Source organism: Convolutriloba macropyga, chromosome 6 (genome assembly GCF_964194025.1).
Source record: "Convolutriloba macropyga chromosome 6, txConMacr16.3, whole genome shotgun sequence".
NCBI classification, from domain to species: Eukaryota; Metazoa; Xenacoelomorpha; order Acoela; family Convolutidae; genus Convolutriloba; species Convolutriloba macropyga.
Genome location: NC_134473.1, coordinates 17,016,505 through 17,035,910, shown reverse-complemented (window position 1 = coordinate 17,035,910; position 19,406 = coordinate 17,016,505). Strand labels below are relative to the sequence as shown.

Here is a 19,406-nt window from a genome sequence, read left to right as displayed (position 1 = left end):
ATTGATCACCATTCTTTAATCCAATCAAAGCTGTTGATAGTGTTTAACTGCAGAAGAACTGGTCGACAAAGTTGGAGCTGATGGCTTGTTGGGGGCTCATTTGAGAAAAGTCTTTGTTGTCAGTAGCGAATTGATTTCTTTCTATTTTCAGGAAAAACTGGTGAGCAAGGGGGTAGGTAGAGACAAACACTTTTTTTATTGATTTTATTGAATTTGGACATACATAAATTCTGCAGCGCCTTTTCATACTTTTTTATCAATGCTTAGTCGTTGGAAACTTGAGTGTAACCTGAGTTTTCTGTTGCCATTAACAACTCAAGGATAAGAATACTTCAAACTGAAGAAAAGAGGCGGTAAAAATTAAAGTTGAAATTAACTACAGCAGAGTTGGCCCAGGTCATTACTGTAAAGCAGCAACATCACACGATCACAGACTTTGCAGCTGTTTCCCGCGCAGCCTCATCCAATAACAAATTCAATCATTCTCTTTAGATTAAAGATGGAAGCTCGAAGGTTGTTGTTGAGTTGCTTGAGTCAATAGGACATGGTAGCGGTATCAAGGTAGCGCAATCTCCGAAGGCTGGTTGTTAATAATGGTTGGTATGAATGAGCAAATGGTAACATGGTCCCTTATGTTTCGTGGTACAAGACTGGTGCAAAGAGTAGGTAGAATCGCTTCGTAGCATTGTGGTTTGCAACTTAGGAGGGAGGGTAAAAGGGTGATGAGAGGGAGTAGGGATGGGAATAGGAAAAGGAGGTGTGGTTGATAGTGAAAATAATAATAATAATAATAACAATACGCATTTGTTGGTAATTATACTTGGTACATGTTCTTCGTAACACTATTGCATCTTGTGATTGCGTCGTCGTGCGCCTGAAACACAAAAACGACTAATGAACCATCCAAGTACTATCAACAGCCCCATAGTTAAGTTGAGCGCGCTCCTTAACTCGTGTTTGGGATTTTGCTCGGTTTTGTGGGAATATACCAAATAAGCGAGAAACCTCAATAGTAAAAATTTTGCTAAAAACAAAACAATTCGAAGCCAACTTCAAAAGACGTTCTCTCACGCAGAAATCATTACGATGTAAATAGTACATCTCATTGAGTGAGTTTAATTGAAAATGGCAGTCTTATTCACGACAATGATTTAAGATTAGGGTTGTAAGCGTGCGTTGAGCGGACCACAGGGACAGTAAGCAAACCAAGTTCGATTTGTTTGAAAATTGGAAACATACCCGGCAGATTGCCGGAAAATAGCCGCCGTTGATTCCAATAAGCATGATTGGGATTGAAAGAATAGAAGATATTAAAAAAAAAGATTTTTGTACAAAAACATTTTTTAAGTCCGATTTATTTTGATGGCCTTTCGTAGTTGAACATAACGTACTTCTGTTTCTTAGAGAGAGGCTACAGGGCTACTATCAATACCAATAAGCATTAGAGATGGTAACTAAGATTTATAGGAACGGTGTTCAAATAGCGGGCATCTAAAATTGGGCTTTATGGGTTTATCCCGTTTCTACTTCTGACTTCAATTTTTTATACTGACTCTGTTCAATTTGAATTGCTTTGCTGAGCAACTGATGTTCAAAATCACTTTTAGCAGAATGACAGAAGAGAGAAACAAGCCTAGAGAAGTCAAAAAGATATCACGCAAAATGTTGAAAAAGCGGCAAAATGAGGTAAAGCGAAACATTTTTTAATTCGACGAAGTAAAAAAAAACATAGCAGGACAAGTCCTGAAATAGAATCCAAGGAATTGAATGAAAAACAGACCTAATGTACCTGACCAGCAGATCAATTGAACAATCCCAGCCAAAAAGAAGCAATCTCGAAAGTTGAGAAACTAAAAGAATCAAACTGAACAAAAAAACAATTGTTCCTAAAACTCTTGAAGCTTTTAACCTGAAGGCCATTTATGACACAATGCAATATAGTCATTAACTCACGCAAGACTTGAAAGAGATTAATTTGACACTAAAGGTAGATAATCTCGAAAAAAATGACAAATGCTTCAAAAAGAAATGTGAAAAATGCTTTAAATGAAAAGGAAAAATTTAAAGATATTTTTCGAAAATGTGTCTGGAAAAAATGTTAAAATTCATTTTTCTCTGTTGAGTTCTGTCTTGTAACTCATCTACAACATTTAAAATGTTTCGTTGGCCAATAAAGATAGTTAAACTCAGAAAATGCCAAAAAAATTCAATAATTTGAAAACCAAAAAAATTTTAAATGCAAGCTTTATTTATAAAATTACTTATATTTGCAATCTAAAAAAACGCAAAACTATTTCGTGTCCACTAGAAACTCTGCAATAACATTCTAGCAAACTCAATAGCAGCAAACCCCTGGCTACTGAGGAAAAAGACTAAAATTTCAGGAAGTCAAAGAAAAAATTACAATTTGAAAATCGCTAAAATTTGTAATATGAAAATCTTGAAACACATTCCCCACTACCACTAGAAACTATGCAGTAACCTATTATCAAAACCTAAAGGAAATAATTTGGCTCTTCAGGTTAGAGAAACCTAAAAATTGAAAACAATTTTCAAAAATTTGAAAAAATTGGCTAATGCCGTAGCCAATAAAAATTTTGCAGTAAACTATTAGCAAATCCTAGACGAGATTTCTTGCCCCCTGGAGCTGGAAAACATGAATAATGACAATTAATGTCAGAAAATTGGAAAAACTGCAAGTTTTATCAAATAAATTGGTAAAATTCGTGAAGTTGAAAACCATTCCATTACCACTAGAAACTATAAAATAACCGATTATTGTGACACCAAGAGCTGAAACAACAAAAATATTCAAAAAATTTTAGAAATTAGAATAAATTACCGTGTTTATGTTTGGTGTAGCAATACATATAGCTCTTAAAATGGCCATAAAAAGAAATTACGTTTTGCAAAAGACCTTTACCAACTTTTACAAACCTTAATTTCAGACAGGTCCAACAATAAATCCGAAAAAAGACGAAAAACTTGCAACATTTTGGGCTCAGAAACTTCTAAAAATGACCTGTAAACCTAGAATTACGGCCTTCCCAGTAGCTTCACCACTCTAAGTACTTGAAGAACTACTAAACGCGGCCATGGGCCTCTAATGAAACTTGATAACCGCTGAGCTTTACCTGTTTATCCCGTTTTGAAAGCTCAAAGTCATGAAAAAAGGTGTGAAAACATCTTTCAAAAATAAAAAAACAGCAGGATAAGTCCTGACGTACAATTCAAAGAATTTTCATTGACTAAACAGAAAAACTAGACCTAGAATGGACTATGAGTGAATTGAGAAAACCATTTATAAAAAAATCAGAAAAAAAATTAATTAAAAAATCAAAGTCAAAATGCCACAAAAACCACTAGCGAGAAATGAAAACTTAATTCAAACAAAAAACTAGGCCTAGAATGAGCTGTGAATGAATTGGGAAAACCATTTAGAAAAAAATCCGATCCAAAAAATTGAAAAAACAGTAAAAATCAGAGTGATATTGCCGCATGTGAACAAAAAACCACTACCGAGAAACCGAATTTTTGTTCAAACACCATTTTCGCACTCTACTTTAAAATTAGAGCGAAAAAAATTCACGCCGCAAAACCACTCGCTTTTTCACTCCATTTCCTGTTTCGCCGTGACCAAAATCACTACTCCATTTTGACTTCAAAAATCATGAAAATATGTGAACAGATCTTAAAAAAAGACAGCGCCCCAATACAATTTAAATTCTTTGAATTGTAAAAAAGAGAGCACCAATACAATCCAATTCTTGGATTGTAAAAAATAGGAGCGCTATAATAGCCGGCTGAGAAGATGAGGGCGGCTATTAAATATCAGTTATTTGTTAACGGTTTTTGAGCAACCCTGGACAACAGTGACAAGATCTTGCTGATCACTGTTGTACACGGTGAAAGTATCTAATTTTCACGATAGTTAGCGTGTCAATTAGATCGAAATGAAAAAGCATATAAAGTTACTAACTCCAGAAAAGTGCCCACAATGCTAAACATAGCCGGCAAATTGCCGGATAATAGCCGCCGTTGACCCGCTTGACGCACATTGGGATTTAAACAGAAAAAAATAAGATAAAAATTGAAGAATTTTCAACAAATTTTTTTATTTGGTGCGCAAATTTTGCAGATTAGGTTACAGTCTAAAATTACACTTAATTCAGTTTCTAAACTGAACGTTATTAAGCATAAAACTAATGCTAGCTAGCAATCGCTTTAATGAACTTTGATAACCTAATGCACTATGAACGGGCTTTATATGCTTACCCTGTTTCTTTTGATCTTTTGACTTTGTTATTTTGACTTCGGCCGTATTCACTACATTGCGTAATTCAATGCGTGAAAGAATTTAAAATCCAATCAGTTGCAACAGTGAGTGATGTAAGTCAGAAGTCAAGCGTGAAAATCGTTGCTTAAAACATGATCGAAAGGTAAAGCGAATTAAAAAACAGCAGGAAAAGTCCTGACGTACAGTTCAAAGAATTTTCATTGACTAAACAAAAAATTAGACCTAGAACGGACTATGACTGAACTGGGAAAACCATTTATAAAAAAATCAGAAAAAAAATTGATTAAAAAATCCAAGTCAAAATGCCACAAAAATCACTAGCGAGAAATGGAAATTTGGTTCAAACAAGAAGCTAGAATGAATTATGAATGGATTGGGAAAACCATTTAGAAAAAAATCCGATCACACAATTGAAAAAAACAGCAAAAATCAAAGTGAAATTGCCTCATGTGAACAAAAACACTAGCAAGAAAGCGAATTTTTATTCAAACACCGTTTTCTCACTCTACTTTAAAATTAGAGCAAAAAAATTCACGCCCTGTTTCGCCGTGACCAAAATCACTAATCCAATTTGACTTCACAAATCATGAAAATGAGTGAACAGATCTAAAAAAAGACAGCGCCCCAATACAATTCAAATTCTTTGAATTGTAAAAAAAGGAGAGCGTCTAAATAATAGCCCCTGAGAGGCTGAAAAAATGTAGTCGAGTAATAAAATTTTAGGCTCCTTGAAGAGTTTCGCGAAGAACCCAATGCAAAAAATTGCGGACAATGACAATATTGATTTCACATCACTTTTGTTCGCAAAATCCCCAAAAAGCCTCAAAATACTCCATATACTATTTGCCACCTAATGTTGATTACTTCCCTGAACTCCGCACCTGCATCTTTCAAAACAGTTAGAGAAAATTTCAGATTTTCAGCAAGAGCCGAAAAAAATCGCTTTTTATTTTGAAAAAATATAATTCGCAAATTTGCGTCTCTTGACTTACAACCAAAATCTCGCGGTTTGGATGCAGCAAATTCACAAGAAACATATATCAAAGAAATTTTCGTAAAACAACCTAAACATTCTAAAAAATGCATTTTTTAAAACTCTTTACAAATTGATTTTTTGAACAAACAGATTGAAAAGCAAAACTTTATTTTGCTAGAAATAAAGTAAATCAGCAAGTAGATGTCCAAAAAATAGCCTCCATTGATCCACTTGAGACCCGTCGGAATTGAAACACGAGAAAGGAAATAGAATAAAGCAGTTTCCAAAAACATTTGAATTCTCATTCAAAAGATGGAGCTGTTACAAAACTGAAAAAATGTAGTATTCGAAAAACAACAGCAAAATGCACAAAGCAATGACATAAAATAAAAACAGAGCAGATGACTGCGAAAAACAAACCAAAGATTCTAGAAATTTAAACAGACAGCAAATTACGTTCGTTTAAATTTGTTCGATGAGGCATCTGTTAAAAAAGTTTGATCAGATATTAAGAATTCTGAGACATAATTAGAAGTTGCGTGATTCTTCATGCTTTTTACTAGCATAGTAGGTCCCATCTAGTGGCCAAGTTTATCTGATAAAAATCTAACACATTCTGATATTCATACCACGACTGTCAACTTACAGTTAGTCTGATCTCAACAAAAATAAAGCCCTTAAGGGCTTCAAATCAAATTCTTAACTTCTCCTAAACAAAAGTATTATTTTCAATAGAACAAGAGATATCTATTTTCTATTTTCTTCATCGATAAGCTACCAATGTAAAGCGTATTTTGCAGAAAAATTGCAGCTTTTTGGGTGCGAGTTCTCATTTCAACAATAACCGACAGATTGCCAAAAAAGCCGCCGCTGATCACCTTGAGGCCAATCGAGATTGAAACAGAATAAGATACAAATTAAGTATTTTTGCAAAGAGCGCAGTTTAAGCTACATTACTTATAAATTTGGCTTCTTACTGTGGGTATTTAAGCTTATTACCAATGCCAGCTAGGAATCACACTAAGAACTCTGAAACCTGATACACTAATATTCAATGACCGGGTTTTACCTGTTCATGTTTCTTTTCATGATGTTGCCATTGACCGCATTCACTATATTTGCACGAATCACATATTCAGGACAATCAGCATAATACGAATACAAGTTATCAGTATACTCTAACGAACATTAATAACTTAATGCACTCTAAACTTTAATTCCTAGTGGCCAGCATTTATCGGTTCCTCTAATTTCTTTTTAAATTGGTCTTTTGACGTTGACCGTATTCAGTATCTTCCATTAAAAAATTAGTAAACGAATTTGAAGTCCATTCAGTTGAAACTGTGAGTGAGCTACGACAGATGTCAAGCGTGGAAGTCGTGAATTTTGTGTCGTGTGAATCATGAAAACGTGATCGAGAAGTAACACGAATATTTCAAAATATAAAAGCCTTTGAGAGCTCCTAAATAAAAGCTTTTGAGAGGCTGATGGCGGCTATTAATCAAAAATACGTGTAAGAAAAAACAAGTTTTAAATGAGAAAAGATCTAAAAATCTGCATATTTCTGCTGTTCATCCGCATTCTTCTTATCTCGGTAAGGAAACCATTTTTGCACGACCAGAGGAGTTCGACAAACATAATAACCTATTGCCACCGGACTAATTTATCTCCCGACAAGCGAGGGGTTCTAAAAACTGCCCTTAAGACCATGCACTTCAGCCCTCAAGCATTTACTTGTAGCCTAATTAGGCTCTAAAAGAACTGCTGAGACTTAACGCCCTCGGGCTTTACTAGTTCATAACGTTTCTTTTGAGTCAAATCAATCGAGAAGAACATTCAGAACAAAAATATTGCAAAAACGAATCATTTATTCAACCGTCAATTTTGAGCAATCATAAAAAGCAAATAGTATCAAAATATCCAATATATGTTAAAAAATATCCAGAAACTTAACGGCAAAGTCAAAAGACTGTTAGAAATCAATTATTGTGATAAAATATCCTCAAACAAATTCTGCTGATCTGATTGAATTAAGGAAAGAACACAAATTGTAAACTCCTATACTCAAATTTTAGGTATTAGACAGAGTAAAAGACGTAGAAAAGAAGGCAGGAAGAGATTGTGTCTCATAACCTGCAAATTGTTCCGCTGACAAAATCATGAAGGCTTAAGCTTGAAAAGACCTCTGGTTAGATTAAAAACAAAACATACCCGGCAGATTGCCGGAAAATAGCCGCCGTTGATTCCAATAAGCACGATTGGGATTGAAAGAATAGAAGATATTGAAAAAAAAAAGATTTTTGTACAAAAACATTTTTAAGTCCGATTTATTTTGATGGCATTTCGTAGTTGAAGATAACGTACTTCTGTTTCTTAGAGAGAGGCTACAGGGGCTACTATCAATACCAATAAGCATTAGAGATGGTAACTAAGACTTATAGTAACGACGTTCAAATAGCGGGCATCTAAAATTGGGCTTTATGGGTTTATCCCGTTTCTACTTCTGACTTCAATTTTTTATACTGACTCTGTTCATTTTGAATTGCTTTGCTGAGCAACTGATGTTCAAAATCACTTTTAGCAGAATGAGAGAAGAGAGAAACTAGCCTAGAGAAGTCAAAAAGATATCACGCAAAATGTTGAAAAAGCGGCAAAATGAGGTAAAGCGAAAAATTTTTTTATTCGACGAAGTAAAAAAAAAAAATAGGAGCGCTATAATAGCCGGCTGAGAAGATGAGGCGGCTATTAAAAATAACAATTTCAGAGCGCTTGTTATTCGATTTTTAGCAGTTATCAGAGGTTAGCTGAATTCAACTGTTTTGATTGTGAACGAGCGCACATTTTAGATCACGCAAAAACTAAGAAGACAAGCGTGATCAAATTCTATTCGAAAAGTCAAAAAAGCCGAGCAAAAAAGCTGTATAAAACGCAACTGTAATAATTGCTTCAAATTTTGTTCGAGAGCATTTAAACATGTACCGAATAATGTCGGATGAATTGGTCTCGAACGACAAGCTGGGGCAATTTAATTTAGGGGTGTAGCTTTTCATTTTTTATGGGGGCAAAAACTCGGCCCTTATAGGGGTTCAAAACTCCGACCTCAAGGATGGCAGTCTGACATCTTAACCACTTAGCTATAACGGCTTTGCCCCTCAACCACTCACAATAGCTTCATATTAGGAACAAACCATGAGAGTAATCACTCAAAAAAAGAGTGAGGCGTGAAAAAGTCGAGAGTAATTAAAAAAAAAATTGCACAGCAGGAAAAAGTCATTCCGGGTTCTTCAAGAGTGTTCCACATTTCTGTGCAAACATTAGGCTCTGACGGGGGGGGGGGCGGAGGGTGTCGTGGAGGGTGGTTAAAACACTAAGAACCACCTTCAAGCCATGAATTTATGTCTCCAAAACAGTTTTGTTTAATAGCATATTTCGAGTCTCATGGCTCTAAGAGCCCTTAATGCCCTCCGGGTGCTACCTGTTTATCCTGTTTTTGAGGACAAAAAGTCAATTGGGTCAGACTAAAAACCGGTCGAGTGAAAAATTGCATAAAAAAGATCCCAGAACTAATACAATTGCTTCAAACTTTGTTTGAGAGCAATTAATCACAATTACTCGTATTCGAGTCGTAAAAATAGAACAAAATAACGCCTCTTAAAACACTTACATGCACATTTTAAAATGACGAAAGTCTGCAAAGCCAGGAGTTCCTACTTAGCCAGAAGTTGACTTCGTCATTTTAAAACGTGCGCTTTTTTTGTGTTTTAAGCATGCTTACATGACTCACATAGAAATTCTGATTAAACCCGAGAAAATATCAGTGACTTCAAGCAGAGTCACGAAACCATTACTTCAAGCTGCAAAAAACAACCATAACACCTCCATAACAATTCTCCAATACTCCTTTTCGAATCGTAATAAAAAACAAACATCCCCCACGCAATTCAAACTCTTTGAATTGTAAAAACCAAGAGAAGGTTAACAATAGCTCGCTATCGCAGCTATAAAAAAGTTTTATTTTCAGAAATACATGTTACCAAACTAATTTCTTGGAACTCTTGGATCTTGCATTTGTACCCCTAAATGCACCTCTCCACTTTATAGACAGAAGTTCCGTTACAAATGAAATCATTATATGCTAATGTACCACGTGCTGTTTATCGGGGTGCAAATAATATTCACATATTAACCCAGGGGGAGTGGATGGGGAGAGCAATAACTGAAAACAAACCAATTATTTCTCATCTTTCCAATCGGTACGACCTCGAAAAATCGATTGAAATTCGCTCAAGTAGTTACTAATTACCTGGAAGTTGAGCATGGTAGATGGCTTCAGCTTTAATCGTTCCTTAATCTTCTTCCTGAAACAAAATGTAACCAGTAAACCAAACAAGAACTACTATATAGATACACATACAAGCCGATAACACAGTCACAGTCAACTAATAAATCGATCAATTCTGAGAACTCATTTTGAATAGGAATAACACTCAAATAAGCTGAAATTGATGCGACTGTTCGGTAGAAATAGAATACCAAAATCCATGATATATGATTAAAATCAAAATCGATTCCATAGCTTAATCAGAAGCGTTCCAGTCAAGTGAAACCTCGACGTTAAACACACCTCGAAAAACTTGAATTCTATTATACGCATTTCTACACATTTCTGATAGCACTTTTTCCGAAATCAAAAATAAGAAGTGTCAACAGCTGTTTACTGAAGTAATGTAGTATGAATGACCGGACTTAATCTGTTCATTACTTTTTTTTTGAGTCGCTGTTTGAAATTGACCATATTCACTACATTGCGTAATTTAATGAGTGAAAGAATTCAAAGTCCGCCGTTTGTGCCCCCAGTACTTTATGCACCCCTAGTTACATAGCACGTGTCATTGCATAGTAAATCATCATGAAAAAACATGCCACGTGCATCTGGGGGGTGCAAATAAAATGCATCCACTAAGCTGGGGCACAAACGGAAAAGATCCCAAAATCCATTCAGTTGAAACTGAGGTAAATCACGAGTCAAACGTGATGATCGTGACTTATGTAAAACAAAAAAACGGGAACAAAAAGTTAAAGCAGGACAAATCCTAACCTAAAATTCAAAGAATTTTCATTGACTAAACAAAAAACTAGATCTAGAACGGACTACGAAGGGATTAAAAAACCATTTGAAAAAAAATCAGACAAAAAAATATATAAATGTCAAAATGCCGCACGTGAGCAAGAAACCACTAGCAAGAAAACATATTTTTGTTCGAACACCATTTTCTCAATCTACTTTGAAAATAGAGTTTAAAAAATTTTCGCAGCAAAACCACTCACTTTTTCGCTCCACTTCCTGTTTCGGCGTGACCAAAACCATCACTCCAATTTGACTTCAAAAATCTAGAAAATGTGCGAACAGATCTTAAAAAAAACATAACCAGCAGATTGCCGGAATAGCTGCCAAAGAATAGACTTACGTGCCGTAAAATAGAGATAGAAGATTTAAGTTGAAAAAGTTATCCATGACGCTAAAAGCTATAAAAAATTCAACGATAATTCATAAAGCTTCTTAAAATTCATTGCACCCAGGCCTTTTCAATAGGGACCATTATTACATATGAGTTCCTTTGACCTTAAACAAATTCAAATTAAACTTCAAGTTTAAATGTGCAGAAGTCATTTTACTGAGTTAGGTAAGTCACGTATGAACAAAATCTAATCACGCAAATGAGCTAAATACGTAGGCTAAAAAGATTGAGAAATGACGTCACGCGCGCAACTGGAGTTAGTGAGAGGAGGAAGTCATTCTAAAAATTTTGACTTTCAGCTTTAGTGCGTGAACAAAAGTTGAACGAAAGAGCGTCAGACGAAGCAAAAGAAAACATAGCAGGACAAGTCCTGATGTACAATTCAAAGAATTTTCATTGACTAGACAAAAAATTAGACCAAGAACAGACTATGAGTGAATGGGGAAAATCATTTTAAAAAAATCAGTTGGAAAAATTAAAAGAAAACAGAAAATCCATGTTAAACTACCGCATGTGAACAAAAAACCATAAGCGAGAAATAGAAATTTGGTTCAAACAAAAAACTAGGCCTAGAATGAACTAGTAATGGATTGGGAAAACCACTTAGAAAAAAATCCAATCCAAAAAATCGAAAAAACGGTAAAATCAAAGTGAAATTGCCGCATGTGAACAAAAGACCAATAGCGAGAACGCGAATTTTTGTTCAAACACCGTTTTCTTACTCTACTTCAAATTTAGAGCAAAAAATTTCACGCTGCAAAACCACTCGCTTTTTCGCTCAATTTCCTGTTTCGCCGTGACCAAAATTACTACTCAAATTTAACTTCAAAAATCATGAAAATGTGTGAACAGGTCTTAAAAAAACATAGGACAAGTCCTGAGTTACAATTTGAAGAAATGTAATAATTCATGACCTGAGAATCATTTAATCCGATTTAGAAAGCAAATGAGAGCTGTTAATAATGCGACAAAGCAATAACACAACACAACAACAAAAACAAAAGACAAAAAATTAAAATTTTATTTTTTAAAAGACAGCATCATCAAAAAACAACAGCATCAATCATGAAAATGTGTGAACAGATCTTAAAAAAAACATAGCCGGAAGAATTCCGGAAACGACTCGAAGGAGAAAATTGCCCATACTTATGACTTAACAACTAGAACAACTATTGTGAACCCTGAACCTCCACAAACGCCATAAAAATTTAAGGATGAGTAGAAGCAGCATTCAAAAACAAATTGAATAAGAAAAAAACTCGAAAAACTTAATGAGGTTTTTTTAAATAGTACAAGGAAACATAAACCGAGTAAAATTCCTTTCCAATTAAGGCAATGGAAAGCTCGCAAAACAATGGGCAAGTCATTATAGGCTAAGAAACTTGTCTAAGACTAAGAAAAAAGAAAACAGCAAAAAAAAAATCAGAAAAATGGTTTAAAATTTCTCAATTTTTCTGGCAATTTTCCGAAGAAAAGAATGATTAACACCAATAAAACTGTAGTCAATTGTTAGCTGAATATTCCTTAAGTGAAAAGCTTCTATTCAAATCCCACTTAAAGCATTAATACAAAAAAAAACAGGCAAAAATCATTAAATTTCGTCTAAAAATCAGCAAAACTGATCAAAACCCTCCAAATTAGCATTAAACTCAGAATTAGCAACTTGAAACCTTCAATTCCTATCAAAACTAGCGTAAAACTTATACAATATCATAATCAAACCGCATAACCATGAAAAGTTGCAAAAAACTGCTTTTAAAAGCCGCACGTGAAAAAAAAAATTTCGCTCGCTTAGAGAAAATTTTTTCACACATCAATTTTTCGCTCTCTCAAAAACAGCGGTATGAACAAAAACCACTCTCTTTTCGCTCCGCTCTTAACTTTTGTTCAGCCTCAAAATCACTCCAAATTTTTTCACGCGTTTCATTTCCCGCTTCAAAAATCACTCCAATAAAATTGATTTAAAAAAAGGACTTCTCCAATACTCCTCTTCGAGTCGTAAAAAGACAGCGCCCCAATACAATTCAAATTCTTTGAATTGTAATAAGAGCACCACAAAATAGCTCCCACCAGGTTGCAGCTCCGCAGCTGTAACAAAAAACATAGCCGGAAGACTCCGAATCGACTGGACGTAAGAAAACATAACCGACTAACGTCGGGCGAATTGCTCTCAAACGACCGGCGAGCGGTTGGCTTGGTCAGTAGCTAGCTAGCCACGAGGGGGGGGGGGTGCACCGGGGGCTGATGGGGGCAGCACTGGGTGGGGGGGGCAAAAGCGCGGTGGGGGGGGGGTGGAGCCAATAGTGGGGGTGGGGGGTCAACAAGGGGGGGGGGGGGGGGTGTCAACCTCTAAGAACCGCCCCTCACACCATAAGTATAAGTATAAGTCTCCAAGACAGTTTGAGCTGAGACAGACCTGAAAGGCTCTAAGAGCACATAATGCCCGCTGTGCGCTACCTGTTTATCCCGTTTTTGAGGACGAAAAGTCAAAAGCGTCAGATGAAAAATTGGTCAAGCGAAAAATCGCATAAAAAAAGACCGACAGGACTAATATAATTGCTACAAACTTCGTTTGAGAGCAATTAATAACTTGCATTAGCCAATCACTAACTGAAAGACGGAAAATTTGCGGAAAGACACTTTAGTCCCCCCTTACCCCCCCCCCCTCCCCCGTAGTTTGCAGTTTGCACAGAAAGACATCACTACTGATGACTCGACTCAAGCTTAATTTACAACTTACCCGATCTGAGTGACTAGATGTTCTTCCTCCTTGCTGCCGACCCAGATAGACACCCTGTCTCCTCTAGGTCGAACACTTACGACACAGCCATTGACCAGAGCACCAGCATCGTCATCAAACGCCTCACCAATCAGGCAGAGAAGGGTTTCCAGCCAGTACTTGTCGACCTCTTCCTTTATGGTCTTGGGAATGGGCAGTACCCATCTCCCACCCTGCTTGTTCTTCTCATCTTCCCACTTGGGTATGATTCCATCCTTGAATAGACAGTAATCGCACCCTGTTAAAACACAAGCACCACAACATAACAATCGTCACTCGCTCACTTCTACAAACGATTGAGTACTGTTATTGATGTTAGGTTAGAAAATTGATACTTTATGCCGACATATATAGCGCCAATAATTCTTTGAACAATAGTCTGGCGCTCCGATTTGCAGACAGCTTATAACATGTAAAGTACCAAAACAATAATATTACATGTCACCGTGCAACTAGCATGAAAGTTTTAAAATTATAATTCCTCTGTTGGAGATTTAAATCTAGGATTTAGATTACTTTAAACTAGTTTCCAAACCAGTGCTTAGTCGATAAACATTCCGTATTCATTTCGTTTTTTAATCTATAATTTTAGAAAAGATTGAACAAGGTTACAGACTGGAAAGAAAACAGACGTAAAGAGGTCTTGTAAACGAGAGACGCAAACCTCGACGAGTATCTACTCCAATAATCACATTTTCAATAAATTCAAAGTAATTTTTGCAGACGTACGGGATTTCTTTCCGTTAATATATCAGTAATAATAAAACTGTTTATTAAAACAGTAAATTTATTCGCCTACCCATTAATAGCATGCGTTAATGGAACGATAACACAACCTTTAACCAGAATCATGTATGCTTCTGAAGTAAGTTTACTGCTTTAGACCACCACTGGGTGTTATTAATGATTCTACATTTACTCTGCAATCTAAAGGACTCATTTAAATCCATTAATAACTGGATACGCCCAAAAATGCTAATATACACTTAAGATCTTAACATACCCGGCAGATTGCCGGAAAATAGCCGCCGTTGATTCCCATAACTCTATTGGGATTGAAAGAAAAGAAAATATCAACAAAAATTGATTTTTGTATAAAAACATTTTTAAAGGAGTTTTTTTTATGTCATTTCGTAATTGAACATACTCCTGCCTCTCTGTGAGAGGCTACAGGGTCTAGTATCAATACCAATAAGCATTATAGATAGTAACTAAAACTTATGAGAACAAAGTTCAAGTACCGGGCATCTAAAAATAGGATTTATGGGTTTATCCCGTTTCTATTTCTGACTTTGATTTTTTATACTGACTATCTTCATTTTGAATTGCTTTGCTGAGCAGCTGCTGTTTAAAAGGACTTTGAGCAGAATGACAGAAGAGTGAAACTAAACTAAAGAAGTCAAAAGATTTCACGCAAAATGTCCAAAAAGCGGCAAAATGGGTAAAGCGAAAAAAAAGTTCGACGAAGTAAAAAACATAGCAGGACAAGTCCTGACGTACAATCCAAAAAAATTTCATTGACTAAACAGAAAACTAGACCTAGAATGGGCTATGAATGGATTGGGAAAACCATTTACAAAAAATCCGTCCAAAAAATCGAAAAAAAACAGTAAAAATTAAAGTGAAATTGCCGCATGTGAACAAAAAACCACTAGCGAGAAAGCGAATTTTTGTTCAAACACCGTTTTCTCACCCTGCATTAAATTTAGAGCTAAAATCACGCCGCAAAACCACTCGCTTTTTCGCTCCACTTCCTGTTTCGGCGTGACCAAAATCACTACTCCAATTTGACTTCAAAAATCATGAAAATGTGTGAACAGATCTTAAAAAAAGACGGCGCCCCAATACAATTCAAATTCTTTGACTTCCAGAAAAATAGGAGCGCTATAATAGCGGGCTGAGAAGATGAGGGCGGCTATTAAACATCTTCATCATACTCAAATTTATTCCGATAGACAAGTGTTAAGATTAGCTAAAACGTCATGTAACCCTTCAATAACAACCCTCATATCGTGAAATGGCAAATGCATGGCTAACTATTCGCTTATTGATCTTCGTTCTATGCCGATAAAATGCTATACTTAGAACCTGGACCAAACCAATAGATAGGCCGATTTGAAAGCTTTTCTTTACTAGCATCAAAATGTATACCGTCGTACATGGGTAGATCCAAATGATGTCACGACTTATAATAGCTTTATTAACCTGAAGATTCAAAGACCATTTTCACTGTTGAGTTTATATACCATGAACCATGCCCAATAAAACTTTGACCTGAGCAAATAGTTAGTTTCATTAAACACTCAAATCACAGAATGCTTTAACTGCATGCAACTTCCTGATAACATTGACGCGACTCAATGGCTCAGCATATTTATGATAAAATAGATAACTGTTATTTTGAGAAACTCATATCTGAAACAGACTATCATGAAATGTAAGTGCAGAATGCTTGAACTATCAAGGTCTGAAAAACTGCATAGAGTTTCGCCGAATTTTGATTGCTAATCATTCAATCAACTACTGAACAGAACAAAATGAGATACTACTGATTTGCGAATGTTGGTTATCCCACTCCCCCACTCTCAGCCCATTCAACCGAAAGGGGGACTCACAATGGAAAATATTAGATTGATCTCGAGCAAATAAAACAAATTACATCATGCCTAAGTATCAACTGAAAATGCCAGTGTCAACTCGGAGTCACCATGATCTGAAAAACAGCCCACAGACGTCCACTTATATCTGTAAAAACACTGGTCACGTTGAAATTTAGATAGCAAACATAGACAGAAGATTGCCGGAATAGCTGCGAAAGAATAAACTTGCGTGCGGCATAATAGAGATAGAAACAGATACAAATCTAAATTGAAAAAAAAAAATTGACGCCCGTCAAAAAGCTAGGTATAAAACATTCCGCGATAGATTAAAACTTGTTAAAAATGATTACGCAGAAGCCTTTTATTGGGGCCTTTACTGCACATATGAGTTCCCTTGACCTTAAACTAATTCAAATTAAACTTAAGTTTTAAAGTGCAAAAGTCATTTTTATTAAGTCACGTATGATCAAAATCTAATCAAGCAAATGATCTAAAAACCTGAAAGAGAGAATGACAAATGAGGTCACGCGCGCAAACGCCGGTGAGAGGAAGAAGTCCTTCAAAAAATTTTCAGCTTTGCAGTGTGAACAAATGTAAACCGAAAAAGAGCGTCAGACGACGAAACAAAAAAACCAAGAGCACAGCAATATAGCTCCGCTCCGCTTCACAGCTATAAAAATATAATTTCCTTCGAATTATATTTTCTTTCTGTGGAACAAATGTTGATCACACTGAAAAACCAAAAAATTAAGTGAATACCAATAAAAGCTTCGGAAACAAACAAAAAATCGGCTAGAAAATATCAAATAATCATAATTTTTAAAATAAAAATAATAAATGTCTCAAATCAATCAACAAAAATTCTCGTCTGGTCATTCTTCACGTTTCAGAAAATGATGTAAACCAGATATTGAATAGAAAAATTGCTAGAAACTACAATTTTTTTTCAAATGTGATGCACATTAATAGCATTTTTACGAACGCAATCTGCAAACATGTCTAAACTCAAAGCTCATAAAATTGATGTCCTCAGCTCTGCTGCACATTACACTTAAGTCAGAAAACAGCTCAGGGAAATTTAAAAAAACGAATTAAAAATTGGTAAACAAAACAAAAGATCGAATAAAAAAAGTCGTAAAAAAGGAACAAATCTATAGAGAAAACGTGAAAGAATGCTCTAGAATGCTCAAAAAAAGCGCTAGACGACAAAACAAAAACCAGTATCAACCCAATATAGCTACGCTTTACAGCTATAAAAAGAAAAATGGTTTTCAGTCTCACAAAGATATAGAAAACTATTTATTTGCCATAGGTGATAAAAAATAGTCGATCTCTCCATGGCAAACAAAAACATAAACTGACTAATGTTGGATGAATTGCTCTCGAAAGATAGACGGGGGCGATATAATTCAGAGGGTGTAGCTTCAAAACGTTCTATGGTTGCAAACCCCCCCCCCCCCCTGACCCCGCAGGATTTCATACCTCAAACCTCCAGGATGCCAGTCCATCATTTTCATCACTAAGCTACAATGGAGTTGATTAGTTATTGCTCAAAACTCACTCAAGAAGTCAAAGAATTCAAAGAATGTTCTAGACCAAAATCGCAAAAACAGTTAAGCGAACAACTACCCAAAATGCTCAAAACGTCTAGAAAACCCATTGAATACCTATAATGTAGCAGAGTCGAACAATTTTGATAAAAAACTTTAAATCAAAATGCTGAACAGAAAATCACTCTGTCATGTCTGCTCTAAATACTACGTTTGGCATTTCCTGATTCGAATACAATGCATCTGTTTAGTTTACGAAAATTTGTTTACTTTACGAAAATTTGTTCACACCTGTTTTCCAACCATGATGACCACTTTTCTCTCTGTTAACACTTTTGTTCAGGTGCTTGAAAATTTTTGATATTCCTTGTTTCAATCACCCGAGGGATTTAAAAAACATACCCGGCAGATTGCCGGAAAATAGCCTCCGTTAATTCCAATAAGCATGATTGGGATTGAAAGAATAGAAGATATCGAAAAGATTTTTGAAGAAAAACATTTTTAATTCCGATTTATTTTGATGGCATTTCGTAGTTGAACATACTTCTGTTTCTTAGAGAGAGGCTACAGGGGCTACTATCAATACCAATAAGCAAGAGATGGTTACCAAAAGATGGTAACTAAGACTTATAGGAACGACGTTCAAATAGCGGGCATCTAAAATTGGTCTTTATGGGTTTATCCCGTTTCTATTTCTGACTTCAATTTTTTATTCTGACTCTGTTCATTTTGAATTGCTTTGCTGAGCAACTGATGTTCAAATTTACTTTTAGCAGAATGAGAGAAGAGAGAAACTAGCCTAGAGAAGTCAGAAAGATTTCACGCAAAATGCTGAAAAAGCGGCAAAAGGGTGAAGCGAAAAAAAAGTTCGACGAAGTAAAAAAAACATAGCCGGAAGAATTCCGGAAACGACTCGAAGGAGAAAATTGCCCATACTTATGACTTGACAACTAGAACAACTATTGTGAATACTGAACCCCCACAAATTTCATAAAAAATTTAAGGAAGAATAGAAACGGCATTCAAAAACAAATTGAACAAAAAAAAACTAGAAAAACTTAATGTTTTTTAACAGTACAAGGAAACATAAAGCCGAGTAAAGTTCGTTTGCAACTAGAGCAATGAAAATCTCGCAAAACAATGAGCAAGTCATTATAGGCTAAGAAACTTGTCTAAGATTTGAAAAAAAAGAAAATGCAAAAAAATTATTAAAATTAAAAATGGTTTAAAATTTCTCAATTTTTCTGACAATTTTTCTAGAAAAAAATTAATTTATAGCAAAAAAAAATTAGTCAATTGGTACCTGAACATTCTTTAAGTAACAAGCTTCTATTCAAATCCCACTTAAAGCATTAAAACAAAAAAACAGGTAAAAAATCATTAAATTTCGTCTGAAAATCAGCAAAACTAATCAAAAACCTCCAAATTAGCATTAAACTCCAGTTAACTACTTGAAACCTTCAATTCCTATCAAAACAAGCCTATTACTAATACAATATCATAACCAAACCTCAACCATCAAAAGTTGCAAAAAACTGCTTTCAAATGCCGCACGTGAACAAAAAAATTTCGCTCGCTTAGAGAAAATTTTTTCACACATCAATTTTTCGCTCTCTCAAAGACAGCGGTATGAACAAAAACCACTCTCTTTTCGCTCCGCTCTTCAATTTTGTTCAGCACCAAAA

At 35.4% G+C, this 19,406-nt stretch overlaps 1 protein-coding gene across 2 annotated transcripts in view; it reads right to left on the bottom strand.

Annotated features, from left to right (window-relative positions):
- Positions 1 to 210: 210 nt before the first annotated feature.
- LOC142341527 (eukaryotic translation initiation factor 4E-1A-like) overlaps positions 211 to 19,406 on the bottom strand; it is a 544,656-nt gene continuing 525,460 nt past the window's right edge. For both annotated transcript variants that reach the window (XM_075392526.1, XM_075392527.1), the window contains exons 4-6: positions 13,533 to 13,809; positions 9,577 to 9,631; positions 211 to 874 (exon numbers count right to left, since the gene is read on the bottom strand). In XM_075392526.1, coding sequence (XP_075248641.1) covers positions 815 to 874; positions 9,577 to 9,631; positions 13,533 to 13,809 — 392 coding nt within the window. In that variant the 3' untranslated portion in view covers positions 211 to 814. The remainder of the gene's footprint in view (positions 875 to 9,576; positions 9,632 to 13,532; positions 13,810 to 19,406) is intronic.